Raw genomic sequence first — 22,901 nt, forward strand, 5'->3', positions numbered from 1 at the left:
AAATACACCACATAGTAATTACTGGAATAAGAAGGGAAGAAACGGCTAACATGGTAAATTTCATATTGCATGTATTTTGCCACAGTAAATACGAGTGAGAAAAAGTAGAACTGGAATGGAACATGTGAAAGATGGAGACCCATTATATATCTTATATCATGTAGGAATTCCACAGGGAGAGGATAGAGACTGGCGGGGATGCCGTATTCAGAGACGTTTGATGAGAGACAGAGACCATTAGATAACTGAAGTAAGACACAAATCTTAATATTCAACAATTATAATGAACATTTTATTGGAGATTCGAGCCTGTGCAATTAGGCAAGAAAAGGAAAATGCATTGATTTATAAACTAAATGGCTGACATGGCTTTCCTGTCCTATTGTTTGTGGATTTTTCTCCAGCAGACCTCTCCCCTGTGTGGGAAGGATCAGTACAGAGGTGGGATCTGTCACATGACATCTTAAGGGTTTATGCCTGGCGAGGAGGGAGCAGCAGTCCTGACCTCCCCCACTGCCCCACCCCACCTCCCATCCCCCAAGACGAGAAGGGCCTGGCTCTGAGGCACTCACACCACCAGTCGCTGTGCAGTGAGTCTGAGAGGGAGGGCCGGTCGGCAGTGGGGTCTGGCCGTGCTGTCTGTGACCCTGTCATGAGTCCACAGGACTGCTCATCATTGCCTCCTGGGACCCCGGTGGGAAGAACGAGTGGGATGTAGCCTCTTCCTCTTTCTCATCTGGACTTTGGCTTTCTGTTGTCCTTTCCCTCTTCCAGAAGCTCATCAGCTCGCTTAGTCTCAGAGTTGTTAATGAGTTTCTTCTCTGTTAAGCATCTTTACTGACATTTTAGTGGCATTTGGGGAAGGAAGGGGGTTAAGCATGTGAGCTGGCCATTCATCTTGAGCTGAAGCCAATATGTATACTTTGAGCCCACAAGTCTTGTAAATTTTTATATAGTCAGGTCCATTGTTTTTCAAGTTCTTAAACTTAACAATTTTTAATACATATTTTTAATCAACTTCACTTAGGCTGGTTCTCAAACAGCAACAAATTAGACAGCTCTCAGGAGGATGCTGCTTCTAGTAGGAATAAGAAGTTAAAGCTGACATATAAATTATTAAAAGCAGACCTGAGAACTAAAATCAGGTTACTACACAACCCGTGTTTCACAAACAGCCCCCGAGGGCAGCACTGTCATCACAGGAGAACGACCGACATGACCCTGCAAGTTGAATAATGGTCTATTTAAGAAGCAAGCAAGCGTATAGCTTCAGATTTCCATAACCAGTAATTAAAATAAAGTTTGGACATCTACTATGAAGGGCCATAGTTCGATTTAATGGGTAATTAGACATAGGAATGTTGGACATATAACGTATGGTGGAGTCAGATTGCATCAGCTTTTGCGGAATTCCTACACTGTGCCAGGCTTTGTTCTAAGTGCTTTTTTCACGATTCATTTCATTTTTACGAATGATTTATATATTTATAGTTCATTAAATCTTGTAGAATGTAGCAAAGTTGAATTGACTCTGATAGTATATGTTTAGCTAATAAGGGAGGTGCTTTGCCCTCAAATCCAGCATCTTTAAGCGGTTCTACTCTGATGCCTCTGATGGGGGCAGCGGTCAGGGCAGCTGTTACACATCTGTAACAGTGGGCGAGGCCAAGCCACTTGTTTCCAGTCACACGGCAAGGACGTACTGGAACCGGGTCTAGAACCCGGAGCTCTGACTCTGTCCTGGGTTTCCGTGCAGGTAGACTCTAGTGCAGTGATACTCTGATTTTCAGACCCTCTGACTCCTCCTCGTGATTTTGTGATCATTCATTTCTAGGTGCCTCTAGGACTTGGCGTGGCAGCCAGCGTCCGGGTGGGCCGTGCCCTGGGGGCAGGGGATGCCCAGCAGGCACGACACTCCTGTGCCACCGTCCTCCTGTGTGCAGGTGAGTGTGGCACTGCTGCTTGCTGGCCGCAGCTGTATCTAAGTTTAGAAATATATATCATAATTTCTCTGGGAATTGACTTACATGTGTAAACTCAACTGAAATCTTTCTTCTTTATTGCTGACTCCTGTTTACTCAGTTAAATAAAGCTCCTAAATATGATTTTCTGTTATTAGGCACCAATTAAATACTGTTCCACTTGGTACTAACAGGAATCATTTCAAAGGCAGTTGTTATCATGTGCAGGCTTATTTCTGACCAGAATCTGTGTGCCCAGCTGTCCAGGTTCCTGGATCACTGACCCTTAGGCAGTTTGAATGTTCTGGAATCTGAGCAGTTAGAGAAGATTCTGATTATGTTGTCATCTTATTGAACATCTTTTCTATGAGTCTCCCTTAGAAAAAGAAGTTAGAATCATCTGACCTTAGGTGCTCTTTTCCTAGACAGTAAGAAGAAACACTTTAAATTATTACATTTCTTAAATCATTGACACAAATAGCTCATGAGAAGTCAGTACGAGGATTCATCACACTCGGGAGCATTTTCATTTCCTGTTGTTTCTTCTGTATTTTCCAGGTGTTTGCGCACTTGTAACGGGTATCTTACTTGCTGCTTTAAAGGATGTGGTTGCCTATGCATTTACCAGTGACAAATATGTACCATATTCCAGGAGAACATTTTTAGTTTCTTTCTTCACTATACTTTTCTGACTCTGAGAGGTGAGTAGCATTTTACTCCATAGGAAAATCTGTAGTGCAGCTGGGAGTGAATTTGAACAGGTTTGAATGAAGGAAGCCCATGGAAACCCCCTCCACCCCTCCAATACCCAGTTCATGTATCAAACACAAGTGGGCTTTCTCTTATGCTCAGTGTGTTTTTGCTCAGAGATACACAGAAAAAGCACGTGGAAAAAACCTCATCCCCAGAAAGGCACCTCCCCCCGTCCAGGGCATGCTGGCAGCAAGCACGCCTGAATCATCTGGGCAGTGTTTGCATAAACCACTGACCCAATCTTAGGTTGAATTTTACTGCATTTTCTGTAATGATGTGTTTGTGTAATTATTTAGATGCAATAAAGTGTCTTGAGTAAACCAAATCCTTAGGGAAAAGCTTCAGTAATTTGCATCAGTTGCCTCAGATTATGCTTATGGAGAAATTCGGTTTTATTACTTTTAAGTGTGCTCTTCTAGTTTCACCCAACCCCACTAGACCAGTGCTTAAATATATTCTTGTAAAATCTTAGGGCTAGGGAGGTGGTCAGATGGAGGCACAGAAACTAGATTTACCCTCCTGCCTTAAACAACTAAAAAACTGGACAAAATCTGTATTTTAAAAAACGGCTTTCAGACATTGGACCACAGGTAGCCCAGATAAATCCCTGAGGAGAACCCCATGATTGCCCCAGCTTACTGTGAGGGAGTTTCCAGGACAAAGTGCAGACGGGGGCCCTGGGAAAGACCCCCCATCTCCTTGGGTTGGGGAAATGGAGTTGGGAGTGGGGAAGCTCTGTGGCAAGTTCCCAGGCAGAGTCCCAGAGCAGGGAGAGCACCTGGAGGGCGCCCAGAGAGCGCTTGAGAGTTCTATGGAAGCTCTCCCTCAAGTCTTCAGCCGACCGCTGAGCCGATTGTGCGTGTAAGGGTCCCAGGGGAGTGGGGTGAGGGACGGGAAGGAACACCCAAAAGGAGCAGGCAGAACAATCCCTGAAGCTCATAAAGGGTCAGGAAGAGTTTGTGTTCCCACCATGTGGAATGAACAAAACCTCGTCATGCATGGGATGGGTGGTGGAGTTCTCAGAAGGACCTTGCCTCAGTAGAAGGAAAATTAGCCCTAGATGAAGCCTGCTCTGGTCCCACCTAACAAAGCTTAAAAGCAGACTTTGAAAGGATCAAACTGTATCCAAGAAATTTAACTGTGTTACAGCTCAAGAGTACTTAAATTATTACAAGAACATGCAGTATTCGACAAACTAAAATTCACAATGTCTGCATCTAATTAAAAATTACCAGGCATACAAAGGAGCAAGAAATTAAAATCCATAGAAACATCCATCAGTTGAAACCAACCCAGAAATGAAACATATGATAGAATTAGTACACAGGGATATTAAAAATTTTAATAACTATGTTTTGTATTTTCAAGAAGATAGAGGAAAACATGAGCATGCTAAAGTAAGACATCAAAGATTTTTTTAAAGAACAACAAATTGAACTTACAGAGCTGAAAGGAAATGTCTGAAATGAAAATATATTGGATGAGAGTAACAGCAGATTAGAATAGTGTAGAAGAAAAGATTAGTGAACTTGAAGATAGAGCAATAGTACATATCCTAAGTGAAATGCAGTGAGGAAAAAGACTGGAAAAACATGAACATCAGTGAGCTGTGATTGGCCTAAAAAGGCTGTAACTAGAGTTCTCAAAACAGAGAGGAGAGGGGACAGGAAAAAAATTTGAAGAAATAATGGCAAATTTTTCTAAATTTGGTAAGATCTTAGAATTAAAGAGATCTAAAAGGCTGTTTGATGTAATCACTCATCTTACATCAGGATTCCTCCAAAACATCCTTGCCAGGTTGTCCAACTTACACTTTCATAACCTCAGTGGGTGAGGCTCTTGCTACCTCTGAGGGCAGCTTTGATTCTCAGGACACCTTCCTTTTTAAAAAATAATTAATTAATCAATTAACTAATTAATTTTTGGCTGTGTTGGATCTTTGTTACTGTGCGCGGGCGTTTTCTAGTTGCAGTGAGCGGGGGCTACTCTTCGTTGCAGTGCATGGGCTTCTCACTGCAGTGGCTTCTCTTGTTGTGGAGCATGGGCTCTAGGTGCACAGGCTTCAGTAGTTGTGGCTCACAGGCTCAGTAGCTGCAGCTCATGGACTCTAGAGTGTGGGCTCAGTAGTTGTGGCACATGGGCTTAGTTGCTCCGTGGCATGTGGGATCTACCCGGACCAGGGCTTGAACCCATGTCCCCTGCATTGGCAGGTGGTTTCTTAACCACTGGGCCACCAGGTAAGTCCCAGGACACCTTCCTTATTTTGAGCTGAAATGTACCCATAATTTTCACCCACTTATTCTGGTTCTTGTGCTTGTAGGAATCTAAATCCATTTCTGAGTTATAGCCTGCAGATATTTGAAGGCATCTCTCATGCTCTCTTTTCCATGGTAACCGTCTGAAATTCCTTCAGACATTTCCCATGGAATGTGATTTTGAGTCTCCACTGTCGAATTCATACAAACCTGAAGGCAGTGCTCTTAGCTCCATTTAGAGCAGAACTGTGTCCATTGTACCTCATTCTACATGATGGACTTCTGGTGAAGTATTAGGTTTTTGGTGGCTGCACCACACTATGTCTGACCAGCCCTAGCATCCACATTCTGCCCTCCTGTGGTTATCTTCTTGAACCCAAATGCAGATCCTACTTTTGTACCCATTAATCTTTATTTTCTTATTTCTTGACTCATCTTGACATTTTGGGTTCCTAATTCTGTCAGTGACAGTATTTCCTATCCTTTTCAGCTTCTGGCATCTGTACATGTGATACATGCTTGTATATCTCCATTTCCTCCTCCTTTGCCTAAAACTCTGGCATCTTCATTATAGTATTCTCACCCCCCAGACCCTAGCAGCATCCCGGCTGAACTCAGTATCCACGTGGATGAGCCGTCCAGTGCCCCAGTCCTCACCCCAGTAACCTCTGCTCTCCGCAGGCACACTCTCCCGTGGTCATGCCTGGGGCTTTGTCATTACGAAACTGTTCCAGCTCCAGTCCTCAGTTGGCCACAACCGCAACGCTTCCAACAGCCGTGTCTACTTAAGAGGATTCTTCAGCTGCTTGTGCTCTCTAGTCTGTTGACTCCTCTGGTCCTGCACTCTTTCTCAGTCCATCATGACATTCCTGCCTTTACGCCTTCCCTTATGTAGCGTAGGTGCCATGGCTCATTGTTTGAGGAATTCCTGAATCCCTCCTGTGTGGCAGAACCCCAGCCTGGAGGACCCCATGTGCACACTGTGTCAGTAGCGCATCACTTTTGGAAAAGTCACGGAAGAGGGCATGTTGGTTCCACTAGAAACTTATGGCCACAGTTAGACCCTCAGCATTGTCCATCTTGCTTTTCTTTGGCCATCTCACTGTCCATCACTGCAGTCCATATTAGACCTTCTCCACTCTCCTCAAACCACTGACCCCACTGTACCACCCTCAGCCATCACTCTCAGCAAATGACTTGCCTCCCCCTTGAGTTTATCCTGTTTGGAGTTTGTTGAGTCTCTTGGATTCATGTCTTTTATCAGATTTGGGAAGTTTTCAGCCATTCTTCAAATATTTCTTCTGTCTTTCTCTCACCTCTGGCACTCCCATTATGTGTGTGTTGGTATATTTGATGGTGTTCCACCAGGTCTTCATTTTTCTTCATTCCTTTTTCTTTCTGTTCCTTAGTCTAAATCTCAATTTGCTTACCTTAAGGTTCACTGATTCTTCCTTCTGCCAGCTCAAACCTACTGTTGAGGCCCTCTAGTGAATATCTCATTTTATTTTTTGGATTTTTCAACTCCACGGTTTTTATTTTTTATAATTTCTGTTTATTTATTTATTTATTTATTTATTTATTTTTTGGTGGTACGCGTGCCTCTCACTGTTGTGGCCTCTCCCATCGCGGAGCACAGGCTCCTGACGCGCAGGCTCAGCGGCCATGGCTCACAGGCCCAACTGCTCCGCGGCATGTGGGATCCTCCTGCACCGGGGCACGAACCCGCGTCCCCTGCATCAGCAGGCGGACTCTCAATCACTGCGCCACCAGGGAAGCCCTGTTTCTTTATTGATAGTATCTATTTGGTGAGGCATCATTCTCATACCTTCCTTTAGTTCTTTAGACATGGTTTTCCTTAACTCTTTGAATATATTTGAAATAGATGATTTTAAAAGTCTATTTTAGCGAGTCCAAAGTCTGTGCTTCCTCAGAGACAATTTTTATTTATTCCTTTTTTCACCCTGTACATGACTCATAATTTTTTGTTGAAAACTAGATTTGGTTCTTTTTTTAATGGAAATCTAGTTGATTTACAATGTTGTGTTAATTTCTGCTGTACAGCAAAATGATTCAGTTATACATATATAAATATATTCTTTTTCAGGTTCTTTTCCCTTATAGGTTATTACAAAATTTGACTATAGGTCCCTGTGCTCTACAGCAGGACCTTGTTTTTTTTTTTTTCTTTTTGCGGTATGCGGGCCTCTCACTGTTGTGGCCTCTCCCGCCGCGGAGCACAGGCTCCGGACGCGCAGGCCCAGCGGCCATGGCTCACGGGCCCAGCCGCTCCGCGGCATATGGGATCCTCCCAGACCGGGGCACGAACCCGTATCCCCTGCATCGGCAGGCGGACTCTCAACCACTGCGCCACCAGGGAGGCCCAGGACCTTGTTTTTTATCCATCCTATATAGTTTGCCTCTGCGAACCCCACACTCCCACTCCACCCCTCCCCCACGGCCACCACATGTCTGTTCTCTATGTGAAACCTAGACATTTAAAAATATTATAATGTGGCAATTCTGGAAATCATATTCACCCCCTCCCCTAGCTTCTTTTTTTTTTTTTTTTTAACTTTGTAAGGACATTTCTTTTTTTTCTTTTTTTTTTTTTGCTTTATAACAAATTTAATCAGTTATACATATACATATGTTTCCATATCCCCTCCCTTTTGCGTCTCCCTCCCACCCTCCCTATCCCACCCCTCCAGGCGGTCACAAAGCACCGAGCTGATCTCCCTGTGCTATGCGGCTGCTTCCCACTAGCTATCTACCTTACGTTTGGTAGTGTATATATGTCCATGCCGCTCTTTCACTTTGTCACAGCTTACCCTTCCCCCTCCCCATATCCTCAAGTCCATTCTCTAGTAGGTCTGTGTCTTTATTCCTGTCTTACCCCTATGTTCTTCATGACATTTTTTCCCTTAAATTCCATATATATGTGTTAGCATACAGTATTTGTCTTTCTCTTTCTGACTTACTTCACTCTGTATGACAGACTCTAGGTCTATCCACCTCATTACAAATAGCTCAATTTCATTTCTTTTTATGGCTGAGTAATATTCCATTGTATATATGTGCCACATCTTCTTTATCCATTCATCAGATGATGGACACTTAGGTTGTTTCCATCTCCGGGCTATTGTAAATAGGGCTGCTATGAACATTTTGGTACATGTCTCTTTTTGAATTATGGTTTTCTCAGGGTATATGCCCAGTAGTGGGATTGCTGGGTCATATGGTAGTTCTATTTGTAGTTTTTTAAGGAACCTCCATACCGTTCTCCATAGTGGCTGTACCAATTCACATTCCCACCAGCAGTGCAAGAGTGTTCCCTTTTTTCCACACCCTCTCCAGCATTTATTGTTTCTAGATTTTTTGATGATGGCCATTCTGACTGGTGTGAGATGATATCTCATTGTAGTTTTGATTTGCATTTCTCTAATGAGTAAAGATGTTGAGCATCCTTTCATGTGTTTGTTGGCAGTCTGTATATCTTCTGTGGAGAAATGTCTATTTAGGTCTTCTGCCCATTTTTGGATTGGGTTGTTTGTTTTTTTGTTATTGAGCTGCATGAGCTGCTTATAAATTTTGGAGATTAATCCTTTGTCAGTTGCTTCATTTGCAAATATTTTCTCCCATTCTGAGGGTTGTCTTTTGGTCTTGTTTATGGTTTCCTTTGCTGTGCAAAAGCTTTTAAGTCTCATTAGGTCCCATATGTTTATTTTTGTCTTTATTTCCATTTCTCTAGGAGGTGGGTCAAAAAGGATCTTACTGTGATTTATGTCATAGAGTGTTTTGCCTATGTTTTCCTCTAAGAGTTTTATAGTGTCTGGCTTTAAATTTAGGTCTTTAATCCATTTTGAGCTTATTTTTGTGTATGGTGTTAGGGAGTGATCTAATCTCATACTTTTACATGTCCCTATCCAGTTTTCCCAGCACCACTTATTGAAGAGACTGTCCTTTCTCCACTGTACATTCCTGCCTCCTTTATCAAAGATAAGGTGACCATATGTCCGTGGGTTTAACTCTGGGCTTTCTATCCTGTTCCATTGATCTATCTTTCTGTTTTTGTGCCAGTACCATATTGTCTTGATTACTGTAGCTTTGTAGTATAGTCTGAAGTCAGGGAGCCTGATTCCTCCAGCTCCATTTTTCGTTCTCAAGATTGCTTTGGCTATTCGGGGTCTTTTGTGTTTCCATACAAACTGTGAAATTTTTTGTTCTAGTTCTCTGAAAAATGCCAGTGGTAGTTTGATAGGGATTGCATTGAATCTGTAGATTGCTTTGGGTAGTAGAGTCATTTTCACAATGTTGATTCTTCCAATCCAAGAACATGGTACATCTCTCCATCTATTTGTATCATCTTTAATTTCTTTCATCAGTGTCTTATAATTTTCTGCATACAGGTCTTTTGTCTCCTTAGGTAGGTTTATTCCTAGATATTTTATTCTTTTTGTTGCAATGGTAAATGGGAGTGTTTCCTTGATTTCACTTTCAGATTTTTCATCATTAGTATATAGAAATGCCAGATATTTCTGTGCATTAATTTTGTATCCTGCAACTTTACCAAATTCATTGATTAGCTCTAGTAGTTTTCTGGTAGCATCTTTAGGATTCTCTATGTATAGTATCATGTCATCTGCAAACAGTGACAGCTTTACTTCTTCTTTTCCAATTTGGATTCCTTTTATTTCCTTTTCTTCTCTGATTGCTGTGGCTAAAACTTCCAAAACTAGGTTGAATAAGAGTGGTGAGAGTGGGCAACCTTGTCTTGTTCCTGATCTTAGTGGAAATGGTTTCAGTTTTTCACCATTGAGGACGATGCTGGCTGTGGGTTTGTCATATATGGCCTTTATTATGTTGAGGAAAGTTCCCTCTATGCCTACTTTCAGCAGGGTTTTTATCATAAATGGGTGTTGAATTTTGTCGAAAGCTTTCTCTGCATCTATTGAGATGATCATATGGTTTTTCTCCTTCAGTTTGTTAATATGGTGTATCACATTGATTGATTTGCGTATATTGAAGAATCCTTGCATTCCTGGAATAAACCCCACTTGATCATGGTGTATGATCCTTTTAATGTGCTGTTGGATTCTGTTTGCTAGTATTTTGTTGAGGATTTTTGCATCTATGTTCATCAGTGATATTGGCCTGTAGTTTTCTTTCTTTGTGACATCCTTGCCTGGTTTTGGTATCAAGGTGATGGTGGCCTCGTAGAATGAGTTTGGGAGTGTTCCTCCCTCTGCTATATTTTGGAAGAGTTTCAGAAGGATAGGTGTTAGCTCTTCTCTAAATGTTTGATAGAATTCGCCTGTGAAGCCATCTGGTCCTGGGCTTTTGTTTGTTGGAAGATTTTTTATCACAGTTTCAATTTCAGTGCTTGTGATTGGTCTGTTCATATTTTCTATTTCTTCCTGATTCAGTCTTGGCAGGTTGTGCATTTCTAAGAATTTGTCCGTTTCTTCCAGGTTGTCCATTTTATTGGCATAGAGTTGCTTATAGTAATCTCTCATGATCTTTTGTATTTCTGCAGTGTCAGTTGTTACTTCTCCTTTTTCATTTCTAATTCTTTTGATTTGAGTCTTCTCCCTTTTTTTTTTTTTTTTGCTGTACGCGGGCCTCTCACTGCTGTGGCCTCTCCCGTTGCGGAGCACAGGCTCCGGACACACAGGCTCCGCGGCCATGGCTCGCGGGCCCAGCCGCTCCGTGGCATGTGGGATCTTCTGGGATCGGGGCACGAACCCGTGTCCCCTGCATCGGCAGGCGGACTCTCAACCACTGCGCCACCAGGGAAGCCCTCCCTTTTTTTCTTGATGAGTCTGGCTAATGGTTTATCAGTTTTGTTTATCTTCTCAAAGAACCAGCTTTTAGTTTTATTGATCTTTGCTATCGTTTCCTTCATTTCTTTTTCATTTATTTCTGATCTGATTTTTATGATTTCTTTCCTTCTGCTAACTTTGGGATGTTTTTGTCCTTCTTTCTCTAATTGCTTTAGGTGCACGGTTAGGTTGTTTATTCGAGATGTTTCCTGTTTCTTAAGGTGGGATTGTATTGCTATAAACTTCCCTCTTAGAACTGCTTTTGCTGCATCCCATAGGTTTTGGGTCGTCGTGTCTCCATTGTCATTTGTTTCTAGGTATTTTTTAATTTCCTCTTTGATTTCTTCAGTGATCACTTCATTATTAAGTAGTGTATTGTTTAGCCTCCATGTGTTTGTATTTTTTACAGCTCTTTTCCTGTAATTGATATCTAGTCTCATAGCATTGTGGTCAGAAAAGATACTTGATACAATTTCAATTTTCTTAAATTTACCAAGGCTTGATTTGTGACCCAAGATATGATCTATCCTGGAGAATGTTCCATGAGCACTTGAGAAAAATGTGTATTCTGTTGTTTTTGGATGGAATGTCCTATAAATATCAATTAAGTCCATCTTGTTTAATGTATCATTTAAAGCTTGTGTTTCCTTATTTATTTTCATTTTGGATGATCTGTCCATTGGTGAAAGTGGGGTGTTAAAGTCCCCTACTATGATTGTGTTACTGTCGATTTCTCCTTTTATGGCTGTTAGCATTTGCCTTATGTATTGAGGTGCTCCTATGTTTGGTGCATAAATATTTACAATTGTTATATCTTCTTCTTGGATCGATCCCTTGATCATTATGTAGTGTCCTTCTTTGTCTCTTCTCGTAGTCTTTATTTTAAAGTCTATTTTGTCTGATACGAGAATTGCTACTCCAGCTTTCTTTTGGTTTCCATTTGCATGGAATATCTTTTTCCATCCCCTTACTTTCAGTCTGTATGTGTCTCTAGGTCTGAAGTGGGTCTCTTGTAGACAGCATATATATGGGTCTTGTTTTTGTATCCATTCAGCCAATCTGTATCTTTTGGTGGGAGCATTTAGTCTATTTACATTTAAGGTAATTATTGATATGTATGTTCCTATTCCCATTTTCTTAATTGTTTTGGGTTCGTTATTGTAGGTCTTTTCCTTCTGTTGTGTTTCTTGCCTAGAGAAGTTCCTTTAGCATTTGTTGTAAAGCTGGTTTGGTGGTGCTGAACTCTCTCAGCTTTTGCTTGTCTGTAAACGTTTTAATTTCTCCATCAAATCTGAATGAGATCCTTGCTGGGTAGAGTAATCTTGGTTGCAGGTTTTTCTCCTTCATCACTTTAATTATGTCCTGCCACTCCCTTCTGGCTTGTAGAGTTTCTGCTGAGAGATCAGCTGTTATCCTGATGGGGATTCCCATGTGTGTTATTTGTTGTTTTTGCCTTGCTGCTTTTAATATGATTTCTTTGTGTTTAATTTTTGACAGTTTGATTAATATGTGTCTTGGCGTATTTCTCCTTGGATTTATTCTGTATGGGACTCTCTGTGCCTCCTGGACTTGATTAACTATTTCCTTTCCCATATTAGGGAAGTTTTCAACTATAATCTCTTCAAATATTTTCTCAGTCCCTTTCTTTTTCTCTTCTTCTTCTGGAACCCCTATAATTCGAATGTTGGTGCGTTTAATGTTGTCCCAGAGGTCTCTGAGACTGTCCTCTGTTCTTTTCATTCTTTTTTCTTTATTTTGCTCTGCAGCAGTTATTTCCACTATTTTATCTTCCACCTCACTTACCCGTTCTTCTGCCTCAGTTATTCTATTGATCCCATCTAGAGTATTTTTTATTTCATGTATTGTGTTTTTAATCGATGCTTGATTCATCTTTAGTTCTTCTAGGTCCTTGTTAACTGTTTCTTGCATTTTGTCTACTCTATTTCCAAGATTTTGGATCTGGGAAATAGAATCTTGGATCATCTTTACCATCATTATTCTGAATTCTTTTTCAGGTAGACTGCCTATTACCTCTTCATTTGTTAGGTCTGGTGGGTTTTTATCTTGCTCCTTCTCCTGCTGTGTGTTTTTCTGTCTTCTCATTTTGCTTATGTTACTGTGTTTGGGGTCTCCTTTTTGCAGGCTGCAGGTTCGTAGTTCCCGTTGTTTTTGGTGTCTGTCCCCAGTGGCTAAGGTTGGTTTAGTGGGTTACTAGTGGAGGGGTGGAGGGGACTAGTGCCTGTGTTCTGGTGGATGAGGCTGGATCTTGTCTTTCTGGTGGGCAGGTCCACGTCTGGTGGTGTGTTTTGGGGTGCCTGCGGACTTTTTATGATTTTAGCCCACCTCTCTGCTAATGGGTGGCGTTGTGTTCCTGTCTTGCTAGTTGTTTGGCATAGGGTGTCCAGCACTGTAGCTTGCTGGTCGTTGAGTGAAGCTGGGTGCTGGTGTTGAGATGGAGATCTCTGGAAGATTTTTGCCGTTTGATATTATGTGGAGCTGGGAGGTCTCTTGTGGACCAGTGTCCTGAAGTTGGCTCTCCCACCTCAGAGGCACAGCACTGACTCCGGGCTCCTCAGTTTGGGATGATGTGTTGTCTATTCATGTATTCCACAGATGCAGGGTACATCAAGTTGATTGTGGAGCTTTAATCCGCTGCTTCTGAGGCTGCTGGGAGAGGTTTCCCTTTCTCTTCTTTGTTCTCACAGCTCCTCGGTCTCAGCTTTGGATTTGGCCCCGCCTCTGCGTGTAGGTCGCCGGAGGGCGTCTGTTCTTTGCTCAGACAGGACAGGGTTAAAGGAGCAGCCTCTTCGGGGACTCTGGCTCACTCAGGCCGGGCGGGAGGGAGGGGCACGGAGTGCGGGGCGAGCCTGCAGCGGCAGAGGTCGGCGTGACGTTGCACCAGCCCGAGGCGCGCCGTGCGTTCTCCCAGGGAAGCCGCCCCTGGATCCCGGGACCCCGGCAGTGGCGGGCTGCACAGGCTCCCGGAAGGGCGGTGTGGGCAGTGACCTGCGCTCGCACACAGGCTTCTCGGCGGCGGCAGCAGCAGCCCCAGCGTCCCACGCCCGTCACTGGGCTCCGCGCTTTCAGTCGCGACTCGCACCCGTCTGTGGAGCCCCTTTAAGCAGCGCTCTTAATCCCCTCTCCTCGCGCACCGGGAAACCAAGAGGGAAGAAAAAGTCTCTTGCCTCTTCGGCAGCTCCAGAGTTTTCCCGGACTCCCTCCCGGCTAGCTGTGGCACATTAGCCCCCTTCAGGCTGAGTTCTCGCCGCCAGCCCCAGTCCTCTCTCTGCGCTCTGACCGAAGCCCGAGCCTCAGCTTCCAGCGCTGCGCGCCCCAGCGGGCGAGCAGACAAGCCTCTCGGGCTGGTGAGTGTCGCTCGGCACCGATCCTCTGTGTGGGGATCTCTCCGCTTTGCCCTACCCAGGTATGTGGGGAGTTTCTTGCCTTTTGGGAGGTCTGGGGTCTCCTGCCAGCGTTCAGTAGGTGTTCTGTAGGAGTTGTTCCACGTGTAGCTGTATTTCTGGTGTATCCGTGGGGAGGAAGGTGATCTCCGCGTCTTACTCTTCCGCCATCTTACCCGGAAGTGTCTCCCCTAGCTTCTTGTTGTCGATGCTCTTGTTTGCTTAGTGACCTCTATGAACTATTTCGGTAAAGGTCTGTATTCTTTGAGTGTGGCCACTGAAGTCTCTGTTGCATTAGCTTAGAGGTCAGCTAATGATTGGACAGTCTGCATCCCAAACATCCCCCAGTCTTTGCTGACGGGCTCTCTACATGCGTCAGGTTCACCTTCAACACCCAGCCAGGCAGTTTACAGCTTGGTCTTAACTTTCACTTCTTGTTCATGCAGAGTCTCAAGTTCAGCCCCAGGTGAGAGCTTAGGCCCTTCCTGGTCTTTCTTTTTTTTTTTTTTCTTCCTGATTTTTCTTGAGCCTCTGTGCAGCCCTAGGCGTGCGCATGGCCTTCTAGATCCCCAGTAACATGTCAGAGCTTCCAGAGCAAGCCCTGATACACCCCATATCCCCAGTCTTTCCTACCAAGCTGGTTGGTTAGTCTGTTGTTTGTCCTGTTTCCACTGCCTCAGGAAGCAGCAACTAGAACCTGTAAATTTTTTTTCTTTAAAGAAATAAATTTATTTATTTATTTATTTTTGGCTGCATTGGGTCTTTTTTGTGGTGTGTGGGCTTCTCATTGTGGTGGCTTCTCTTGTTGCGGAGCACGGGCTCTAGGCATGCAGGCTTTGTAGTTGTGGCTCATGGGCTCTAGAGCGCAGGCTCAGTAGTTGTGGCGCACGGGCTTTGTTGCTTCGTGGCATGTGGGATCTTCCCAGACCAGGGCTCGAACCCGTGTCCCCTGCATTGGCAGGTGGATTCTTAACTGCTGTGCCACCAGGGAAGTCCTGCCTGTAAATATTTTTGACAAACAACCTTCTAAAGGTCAACTTCAGCACTGGGCAGTTGGAGCCTGATGAAATAAAGACAGCCTTTTGGGGGGTCTTCTAAGGAGCCACCGGACAGGTGGCCTTTTGTGAATTAGTAACTATAATTTGGGAATAAGCCTTAAAAAGAGTTTGACCCACTCTTCCGCCTCCAGCCTTGGAAGTATGTGTGGGCTGTTACTTTAAGCTTACTGCTGAGCTGGGGGCAGGGGATGACACCACAGAGCTATCATTACCAAGATTCAGCCACTTTTCTTGAATATGGGCTCCCCAAGTAATTGCAAGCCTTTGGTTAATTTCCATAGTTCTGAAAAAGTCAACTCTGACAATATTTGCCAGTTGTGACAATCTCCTTTTCCCTACTTTCCTGTTTCTCTGTATGCTTTGTAAATTTTTAAGAACTGGACGTTTTTGTTTTTTTTTTTTTTCGGTATGCGGGCCTCTCACTGCCGTGGCCTCTCCCGTTGCGGAGCACAGGCTCCGGACGCGCAGGCTCAGCGGCCATGGCTCACGGGCCCAGCCGCTCCGCGGCATATGGGATCCTCCCAGACCGGGGCACGAACCCGTATCCCCTGCATCGGCAGGCGGACTCTCAACCACTGCGCCACCAGGGAGGCCCAAGAACTGGACGTTTTTAATATTGTACTGTGATAACTCTGGAAACCAGGCTCTCCTCCCTCCCCAGGCAGTGCCGTTCTTGCTTTTTGTCATTGCTGGTCTGCAGTTCTCCCATTCGTTTGGTGACTTTTCTAAACCAGTTTTTACAGAGACTGTGTTCCTTGTCATGCGTGGTGTCTGCTATCTCCGCAGTCAGCCAATGCCCACCAGAGTTTTTTTTTTTCCTTCTTTTTTTTTTTGGCCACACAGCTTGCAGATCTTAGTTCCCCAACCAGCGATTGAACCTGGGCCACAGCACTGAAAGCACCAAGTCCTAACAACTGGACCCCCAGGGAATTCCCAAAGAAGAGTTTCTTAAAAGTTTATGTCTCCTTAAATTAAATTACTCAGCAGGCACTGCCTGGGAAGGCACTTCAGCCCAGAGGGGTTAAGACAATGGGACTGCCTCTCTCCGTCAGTCCCAGAAATTTTATTTTTCTGGAAATCTTTCAGATATTCTTTTTTTCTTCTATAAATTTATTTATTTTTGGCTGCGTTGGGTCTTCGTTGCTGCGCGCGGGCTTCTTCTAGCTGTGGCAAGTGGGGGCTACTCTTCGTTGCGGTGCGTGGGCTTCCCATTGCGGTGGCTTCTCTTGTTGTGCAGCATGGGCTCTAGGCACGCGGCTTCAGTTGTTGTGGTACGTGGGCTCAGTAGTTGTGGCGCACGGGCCCAGTTGCTCTGCAGCACGTGCGGTCTTCCTGGACCAGGGCTCGAACCCCTGTCCCCTGCACTGGCAGGTGGACTCTCAACCACTGTGCCACCAGGGAAGTCCCTTTCAGATATTCTTTTTGTCCTTGGCCGTGCTTAGGTGCAGGTGAATCTTTGATTCTGCCTGGCACTTTGTAGACTTTTAGTCTCAAGCAGTGGATTTTTCTTTAGCTCTAGGAAATTTAGATATATGATAGAATTTATGGATTAATTTGACATTTGTCTTTTCTGTGGTTACCTGTCTGTGTTTTGGGATATTTCCTCAGATTTACCATTAAAATTTAGTCTCTAGCCATGTCCATTTCATTACCCAGTCTTTAAGTGGAATGCTGTATTTTAGTGTTCATATTTTTCATTTCCAGTTAATTTCCCAATTGCTCTTTTTCCTTAAATGCCTACTGTTTATGAATATTTCTAAGAATAGGAATTATAATTTTTAAAAGTTTCTCTCTTTGTATTCTTTCTGTTTCCTTTTGCATCAGCTCTTCTGCCTGCTCATTTTGGTGTTCTTTTTGTGCTGTTGATTTTCTTCAGTGTTTGGTGCATGTTGGTTTAATGTTTATACTTGTGAAGGAAGGACCACATTTTCACTTTGACTAGTAGAGACAGTGCAGGGTTAGCCGACGCTACCGTCCTGGGTCTGCTCCGCGGAGGAGGTCGCTGCTCTGGTGAGAGGGTTGCCTGCGGGCTCTGCCTGAGTTGGTGGCACCTGCTGGCTAACGGTCTTCCCCTCAGGCCAAGGGGAGGGAGGCCAGAGCTCTGGGGGGAGCACTGCTGTCTGTTGTGTGTTTTGCATCCACACTGGCTCCATGGTGTAGGCCTGCGGTCACCGCCACTCTGCTGAGTTGTTCTCCAGGGCCCCTGAGCCCCACGCAAGGCCCCCGAGCCCCACGCGAGGCCCTCGCCAGACAGACCTTCCAGCACAGCCGCCAGAGCTCAGGGCATCCCTGAGGAGGCAGATGTTTTCTCTGCCTTGAACACTGGCCTCCAGCTGCATTTTTGAGGACGACTCCCAGCCACAGGGGAAGATTACCCTTCACAGGCTGAAACCTGCTGCTTTTTCTTCCCAACCCTCACTTTTTTTTTTTTTGAATTTTATTTATTATTTATACAGCAGGTTCTTATTATCTATTTTATACATATTAGTGTATATATGTCAATCCCAGTCTCCCATTCATCACAGCACCACCACCACCACTTTTCCCCCTTGGTGTCCATACGTTTGTTCTCTACATCTGTGTCTATTTCTGCCCTGCAAACCAATTCATCTGTAACCAACCCTCACATTTTTATACTCATCAACAAAACTTTTAAGAGTTAGGCTCTGTCGTGGCAGCCTAGCCCACATCCCTTTTGACCTAAATTCTAACTGGTGACATTGAAGTTAGTGAGGTTTTATCGTGTCCTCATTTTATCAAATAGGAAAGTAGTATGTGGACTGAGTTGACTGGTCGGTCACTCTGGCAGTTTCGTCCAGCCAGCAGGTGATTAGTGCTACACTTAACTGTAAGTTTTGGATCACTGACTCTTTTTCTCCAACAGAGATATCGTGTCCCTTGTGAGCCAAGTGATGCCCATTTTTGCTCCCTTTCATCTGTTTGATGCACTTGAGGTGAGTATTTGCAGTGATTTTACCTCTGTGTACTATATGCAGCACGATCTTGTTTTGTGTGTCTAGTTTTTGTTCTGTTTTGTTTTTTGCGGTACGTGGGCCTCTCACTGTTGTGGCCTCTCCTGTTGCGGAGCACAGGCTCCGGACACGCAGGCTCAGCGGCCATGGCTCACGGGCCTAGCCGCTCCGCGGCATGTGGGATCTTCCCGGACCGGGGCACGAACCCGTGTCCCCTGCATCGGCAGGCGGACTCTTAACCACTGCGCCACCAGGGAAGCCCCGTCTGGGCATTTTTGAAGCCTAACTGGATTAATATTTTTCAGCCATGATATCAGACTAGTTTCTGCTGAGACTTCCATCAGTGAAACCTCTACATTATTTAAAACTATGCTTTTATGAACTATTTTTGAATAGAGATTTAAATGTTGTTACTTGGTGGGTTTCTGGATGAAAACTGCTGTAGCTGTTGTTAACGTAACTTTTTAAAAAAATTATTTATTTGGTTGTGTGGGGTTTTAGTTGCAGCTCACAGGCTCCTTAGTTGTGGCCCACGGGCTCCTTAGTTGCAGCATAAGAACTCTTAGTTGTGGCATGCATGTGGGATCTAGTTCCATGACCAGGGATCGAACCCAGGCCCCCTGCATTGGGAGCGCAGAGTCGTATCCACTGTGCCACCAGGGAAGTCCCTTAACATAACTTTAGAATGCAGATGTTTTCCTTTATCTCTTACATAAGGTGTGGTCCCTGTCTTGAGATAGGGTATGTGACTGTATTCAGAGCTGTGAAATACCAGGTTGTGTTCTGACCTGATGTGATGATGACACCTGAATGACTGCAAGACTGGTTTTGGTCCTGAGAGGTGCAGGAAAACAGATGGGTGCTTTCCTGAATGCCATTGGCTATTATGTTTTTGGTTTTCCCCTTGGAGCATCTCTGATGTTTGCTGCTAATCATGGGATAATAGGTATGTGTCTGATTCCTTGGTGACTTACCTTACATCTCACTTGTCCTGTTAGGATAAACTGCTTGAGATACAAGGCAGTTGTCTGGAAAGTGACCCGTGTGGAATAGGAAAAATGATTTTCTCCCTTTGGTATATGAAAACAATTTGTGTATTCAGTATACAAAAATACTGGAAATGTCAACTTGAGGAAAATAAACATGACTCTGCCCTCAGGATGAGACCAAGATTAAGTAATTACACAGTTATTCCATTTGGGGTAAGTACTGTGAAAGCTGTGATCCCCTATGATGGCTTGGAACAGCTCCTTGAGGTCGTAATGCATTAGCTTAGTCCTGAGACGTGACTAGAATCACCTAGACAAGGTGACCACAGTTTGTTGAAAAACTATTCTTTCTCTGTTGAATGGTCTTGGCACCCTTGTCGAAAATGAGTGGACCAGAGACGTGTGGGTTTATTTCCGGACTCTGTTCTGCTTCATTGGTCTCTATGTCCAGCTCACGCCAGTACTGCACTGTTGGGATTACTGTAGCTGTGCGGTAAGTTTTTGTTTTTTAAATTAAATTAAATTTATTTTTTTATACAGCAGGTTCTTATTATCTATTTTACACAAGTTTTTAAAAATTTTTATTGAAGTATAGTTGATTTACAATGTTGTGTTAATTTCTGCTGTACAGCAGTGACTCAGTTATACACATATAGACATTCTTTTTCATATTCTTTTTTTTTTCATTTTTAAATCATTTTACTGTATATTACCATAGTCACATTTGAATTGGCAGAACTGTTTCCATTGAAAGACAAGACAGACCTGTCATTCAAGGAAGAATAAGTGAAGGTTTTCATAATGTTTGAGAAGTCCCACAGTAACTAACACAAGGATGGTTGCAGCAGTCTCAGACAATGGTGTGCAAGTAGGAACAAATGGTGTTCCAGCAGTAGCTGGCCTACGTGTGTTGGCCTGAGACCACTGCTGTTTCCTAAGGGGAGTTTCTTAATATGTTGGTAAGCAGGTCACTTGCAACAGACATGTAAGTGGAGTAGGGTGACACTTCGCAGAATAAATTCTCTTAAGTTTCTGGGCAGGTTCTACAAATCTCATTGGTGATAAATGATTGCTGAATTATGATTCTGCAAAGGTAATCCCGTAAACAGACATCAGGGAATTTTACAACTGGTGAAATTCTTAGGCCAAAAATTAAATAGCCACACATACCAAACCTACACACCATGAATTAAAATGATGCCATGTTAGGCCTTCTGAAAGAATCAGAGCAGGAAAGATTATTCAAAGAGAAGATCCTCATCCTTCTCTTCAGCCAGAAGATTAGCAGGTTCCATCACCTCTCCAGCTGCTCTCCTTTGTTCCAAGTCCTTCTCAGACTTTTCCTTGAGAATCTTTTTCTTCTCCTGTATTTTCTTTAACCTATAGAACTCTCTCTCTCTTATCCAGCTCTGTGATGATATAAGCAAGGGTATGTTCAATCCGGGGAATGATGACATGTTCAATGGCATTTACATGCCTGTTGGTTATTTTAATAGCTTCATCCAAAGTAACAAAGGAAGTCTGCACCGAAGCTAGTTCCACCAGTAGTTCCACTGCTTTGGCATAATTCCTCTTCAGTTTAGCCAACTGTTCGCCACCTCTGGCTAAACCAGTCAGTTCATAACTGTCAGTTCCTTCATGGTACTGTTCAAATACTGGCAAAGTAACACCTGCTACGTTATCTTTCTTTGCTCTCATCTTCACTTGGGCTTTATTTACATTTTGGATTACTGTGGTGCTGAAGTCCCCTGCTGTGAACTTGGCCTCAGCAAGTGAAAAGGCAGCTTCTCTCATCACTTCACCCATCAGCATTTTAGTCTCTGTTATCTTCTTAAGGATCTGTCGAAATCGAAGAGTTAAGGTGTCAGATTTTTTCTTTAGGAGGTTTCGACCTGTCTGTGCTCCTTTTAACTGAGCCCTCATGATGGTCTGTGCCATTCTCAAGGGAAAGATTTCAATTCGGTCTTTGCCCGACATTCTGATAATGACTGTTCGGACCGGGTCCCTGGCCAGGCAATCGTCCATATTCTTTTCCATTATGGTTTATCACAGGATACTGAATACAGTTCCCTGTGCTCTACAGTAGGGCCTTTTTTATCCATCCTATATGTGATAGTTTGCATCTGCTAATCCCGGACCCCCAGTCCATCCCTGCCCCGCACCCCGGGAACCACGAGTCTGTTTCTGTTCCTTGATATGTTCATTTTGTTCCTTTGTGTATTTTAGATTCCTGTGCAGTAAGTTTTGAAATTAGAAAGCGAAGTATTCCAAGTTTGTTCTTTTCCAGTTTTTTGTTTTGCCCATTTAGGGCCCTTTCCAGTTCCGTATGACTATGAGGGTTAGATTTTCCATTTTTGTAAAAAGGCTTTTGGAATTTTTTAGCGGGACTGCACTGAACCTGTTAGACTGCTTTGGAGAGAATACTGCCATCTTAAAAATATCAAGTCTTCCAATCCATGAATACAGAACGTCTTTCCATTTATTTGTGTCTTTGATTTCTTGCATCAGTGTTTTGTAGTCTTCGTTGTACAAGTCTTTGACCTCCTTGGTTAAATTTATTCCTAGATATCTGATTCTCTTGGATGCTACTGTAAATGGAATTATTTTCTTAATTTCCTTTTCAGATTGTTCTTTGCTGTTGTATTGAAACACAGCTGATTTTTGTGTGTTGATCTTATAAGTTTGCTGAATTCATTGATTAGCACTAGTATTTTTGTGTATGAATTCTTTAGAATTTTCTATATACAGGGTCACGTTATACATAAATAGAAGGTTTTACTCCTTTTCCAATTGTAATGCCTTTTAGTTCTTTTTCTTGCCTTATTGTTCTGTAATAGGGTTTTAACATTTTTCTGTATTCTCCTGCAGTGCTTTTATTTTTATTTTTTTAGTCTTTATTGGAGTATATTTGATTTACAATGTTGTGTTGGTTTCAGGTGTACAGCAAAGTGAATCAGTTATACATATACATATATCCACTACTCCCATATGTCATTACAGAGCAGTTTTATTTTTAGTCAAAAAATAATGTAAAGCTGTAGTTTACAGGATGTGAGATAATTTTCATGAAGGGCTTTTGCAGAAATACGCTAACCGTTTATGTAAATTAAGTCACTCAAATTTATGATGACATCAGATGCGATCTCCTGTTAGCTCCGTTTTACACTTGGAGAAGCTAAAGCCTGAACAGGTGAAGTAATGTGTCCCGCAGACAGTAGGTGACGAGACAGGATTTGAACCCAGATGCCCCCAGAGCCTCTCTTTTACTGCAATGCATGTCTCTTAGGTTTATGATTCCCTCATTCATCCTGAAGATTCACTGCGCACCTGTATGCGTTGGCCCTGGGTGGTGCTGGAATCTGGGGAATGTAAAGATAAACAGGCCAGATCCCCATTTGTTGTGAGCTCACCCCAGGCTCTTGGGTTTTATTCCTCTCTGTCCTTTGGCACCCTTTCCATCTTACACTCTTGGGATGCAGGCCTTGCCCGAGGGTCCTCTTGCTGACCTGTCCCCACTCTCCTCCCTGGAAGGCCCAGGGCTCTCAGCTTTCATCTCGGGGCCTGACTTGGAGCCTGAGCTCCTGGCTGCCCAGGTGTTCCTTGTCAGTCACACCATCACCTCTGGTTCCTGGCCCCTTCCTGGTTCAGTCCCCTGGTCAAGAGTCCGGCCCCAGTCACGCTACCAAGTCTCAC

The 22,901-nt window shown here is 43.6% G+C and overlaps 1 protein-coding gene and 1 pseudogene across 1 annotated transcript in view; one reads left to right on the forward strand and one right to left on the reverse strand.

The window, feature by feature from the left end:
* Nucleotides 1–19,694, forward strand: part of LOC132479221 (multidrug and toxin extrusion protein 2-like) — a 46,232-nt gene extending 26,538 nt beyond the window's left edge. The window contains exons 13-18 of the mRNA XM_060082784.1: nt 1,835–1,943; nt 2,520–2,595; nt 18,132–18,201; nt 18,960–18,964; nt 19,041–19,165; nt 19,660–19,694. Coding sequence (XP_059938767.1) covers nt 1,835–1,943; nt 2,520–2,595; nt 18,132–18,201; nt 18,960–18,964; nt 19,041–19,165; nt 19,660–19,694 — 420 coding nt within the window. The remainder of the gene's footprint in view (nt 1–1,834; nt 1,944–2,519; nt 2,596–18,131; nt 18,202–18,959; nt 18,965–19,040; nt 19,166–19,659) is intronic.
* A 679-nt stretch (nt 19,695–20,373) lies between these two features.
* Nucleotides 20,374–21,198, reverse strand: LOC132478561 (V-type proton ATPase subunit D-like; annotated as a pseudogene).
* Between the last annotated feature and the right edge of the window lie 1,703 nt (nt 21,199–22,901).

The sequence above is a fragment of the Mesoplodon densirostris genome, chromosome 18 (assembly GCF_025265405.1).
Source record: "Mesoplodon densirostris isolate mMesDen1 chromosome 18, mMesDen1 primary haplotype, whole genome shotgun sequence".
NCBI lineage: Eukaryota > Metazoa > Chordata > Mammalia > Artiodactyla > Ziphiidae > Mesoplodon > Mesoplodon densirostris.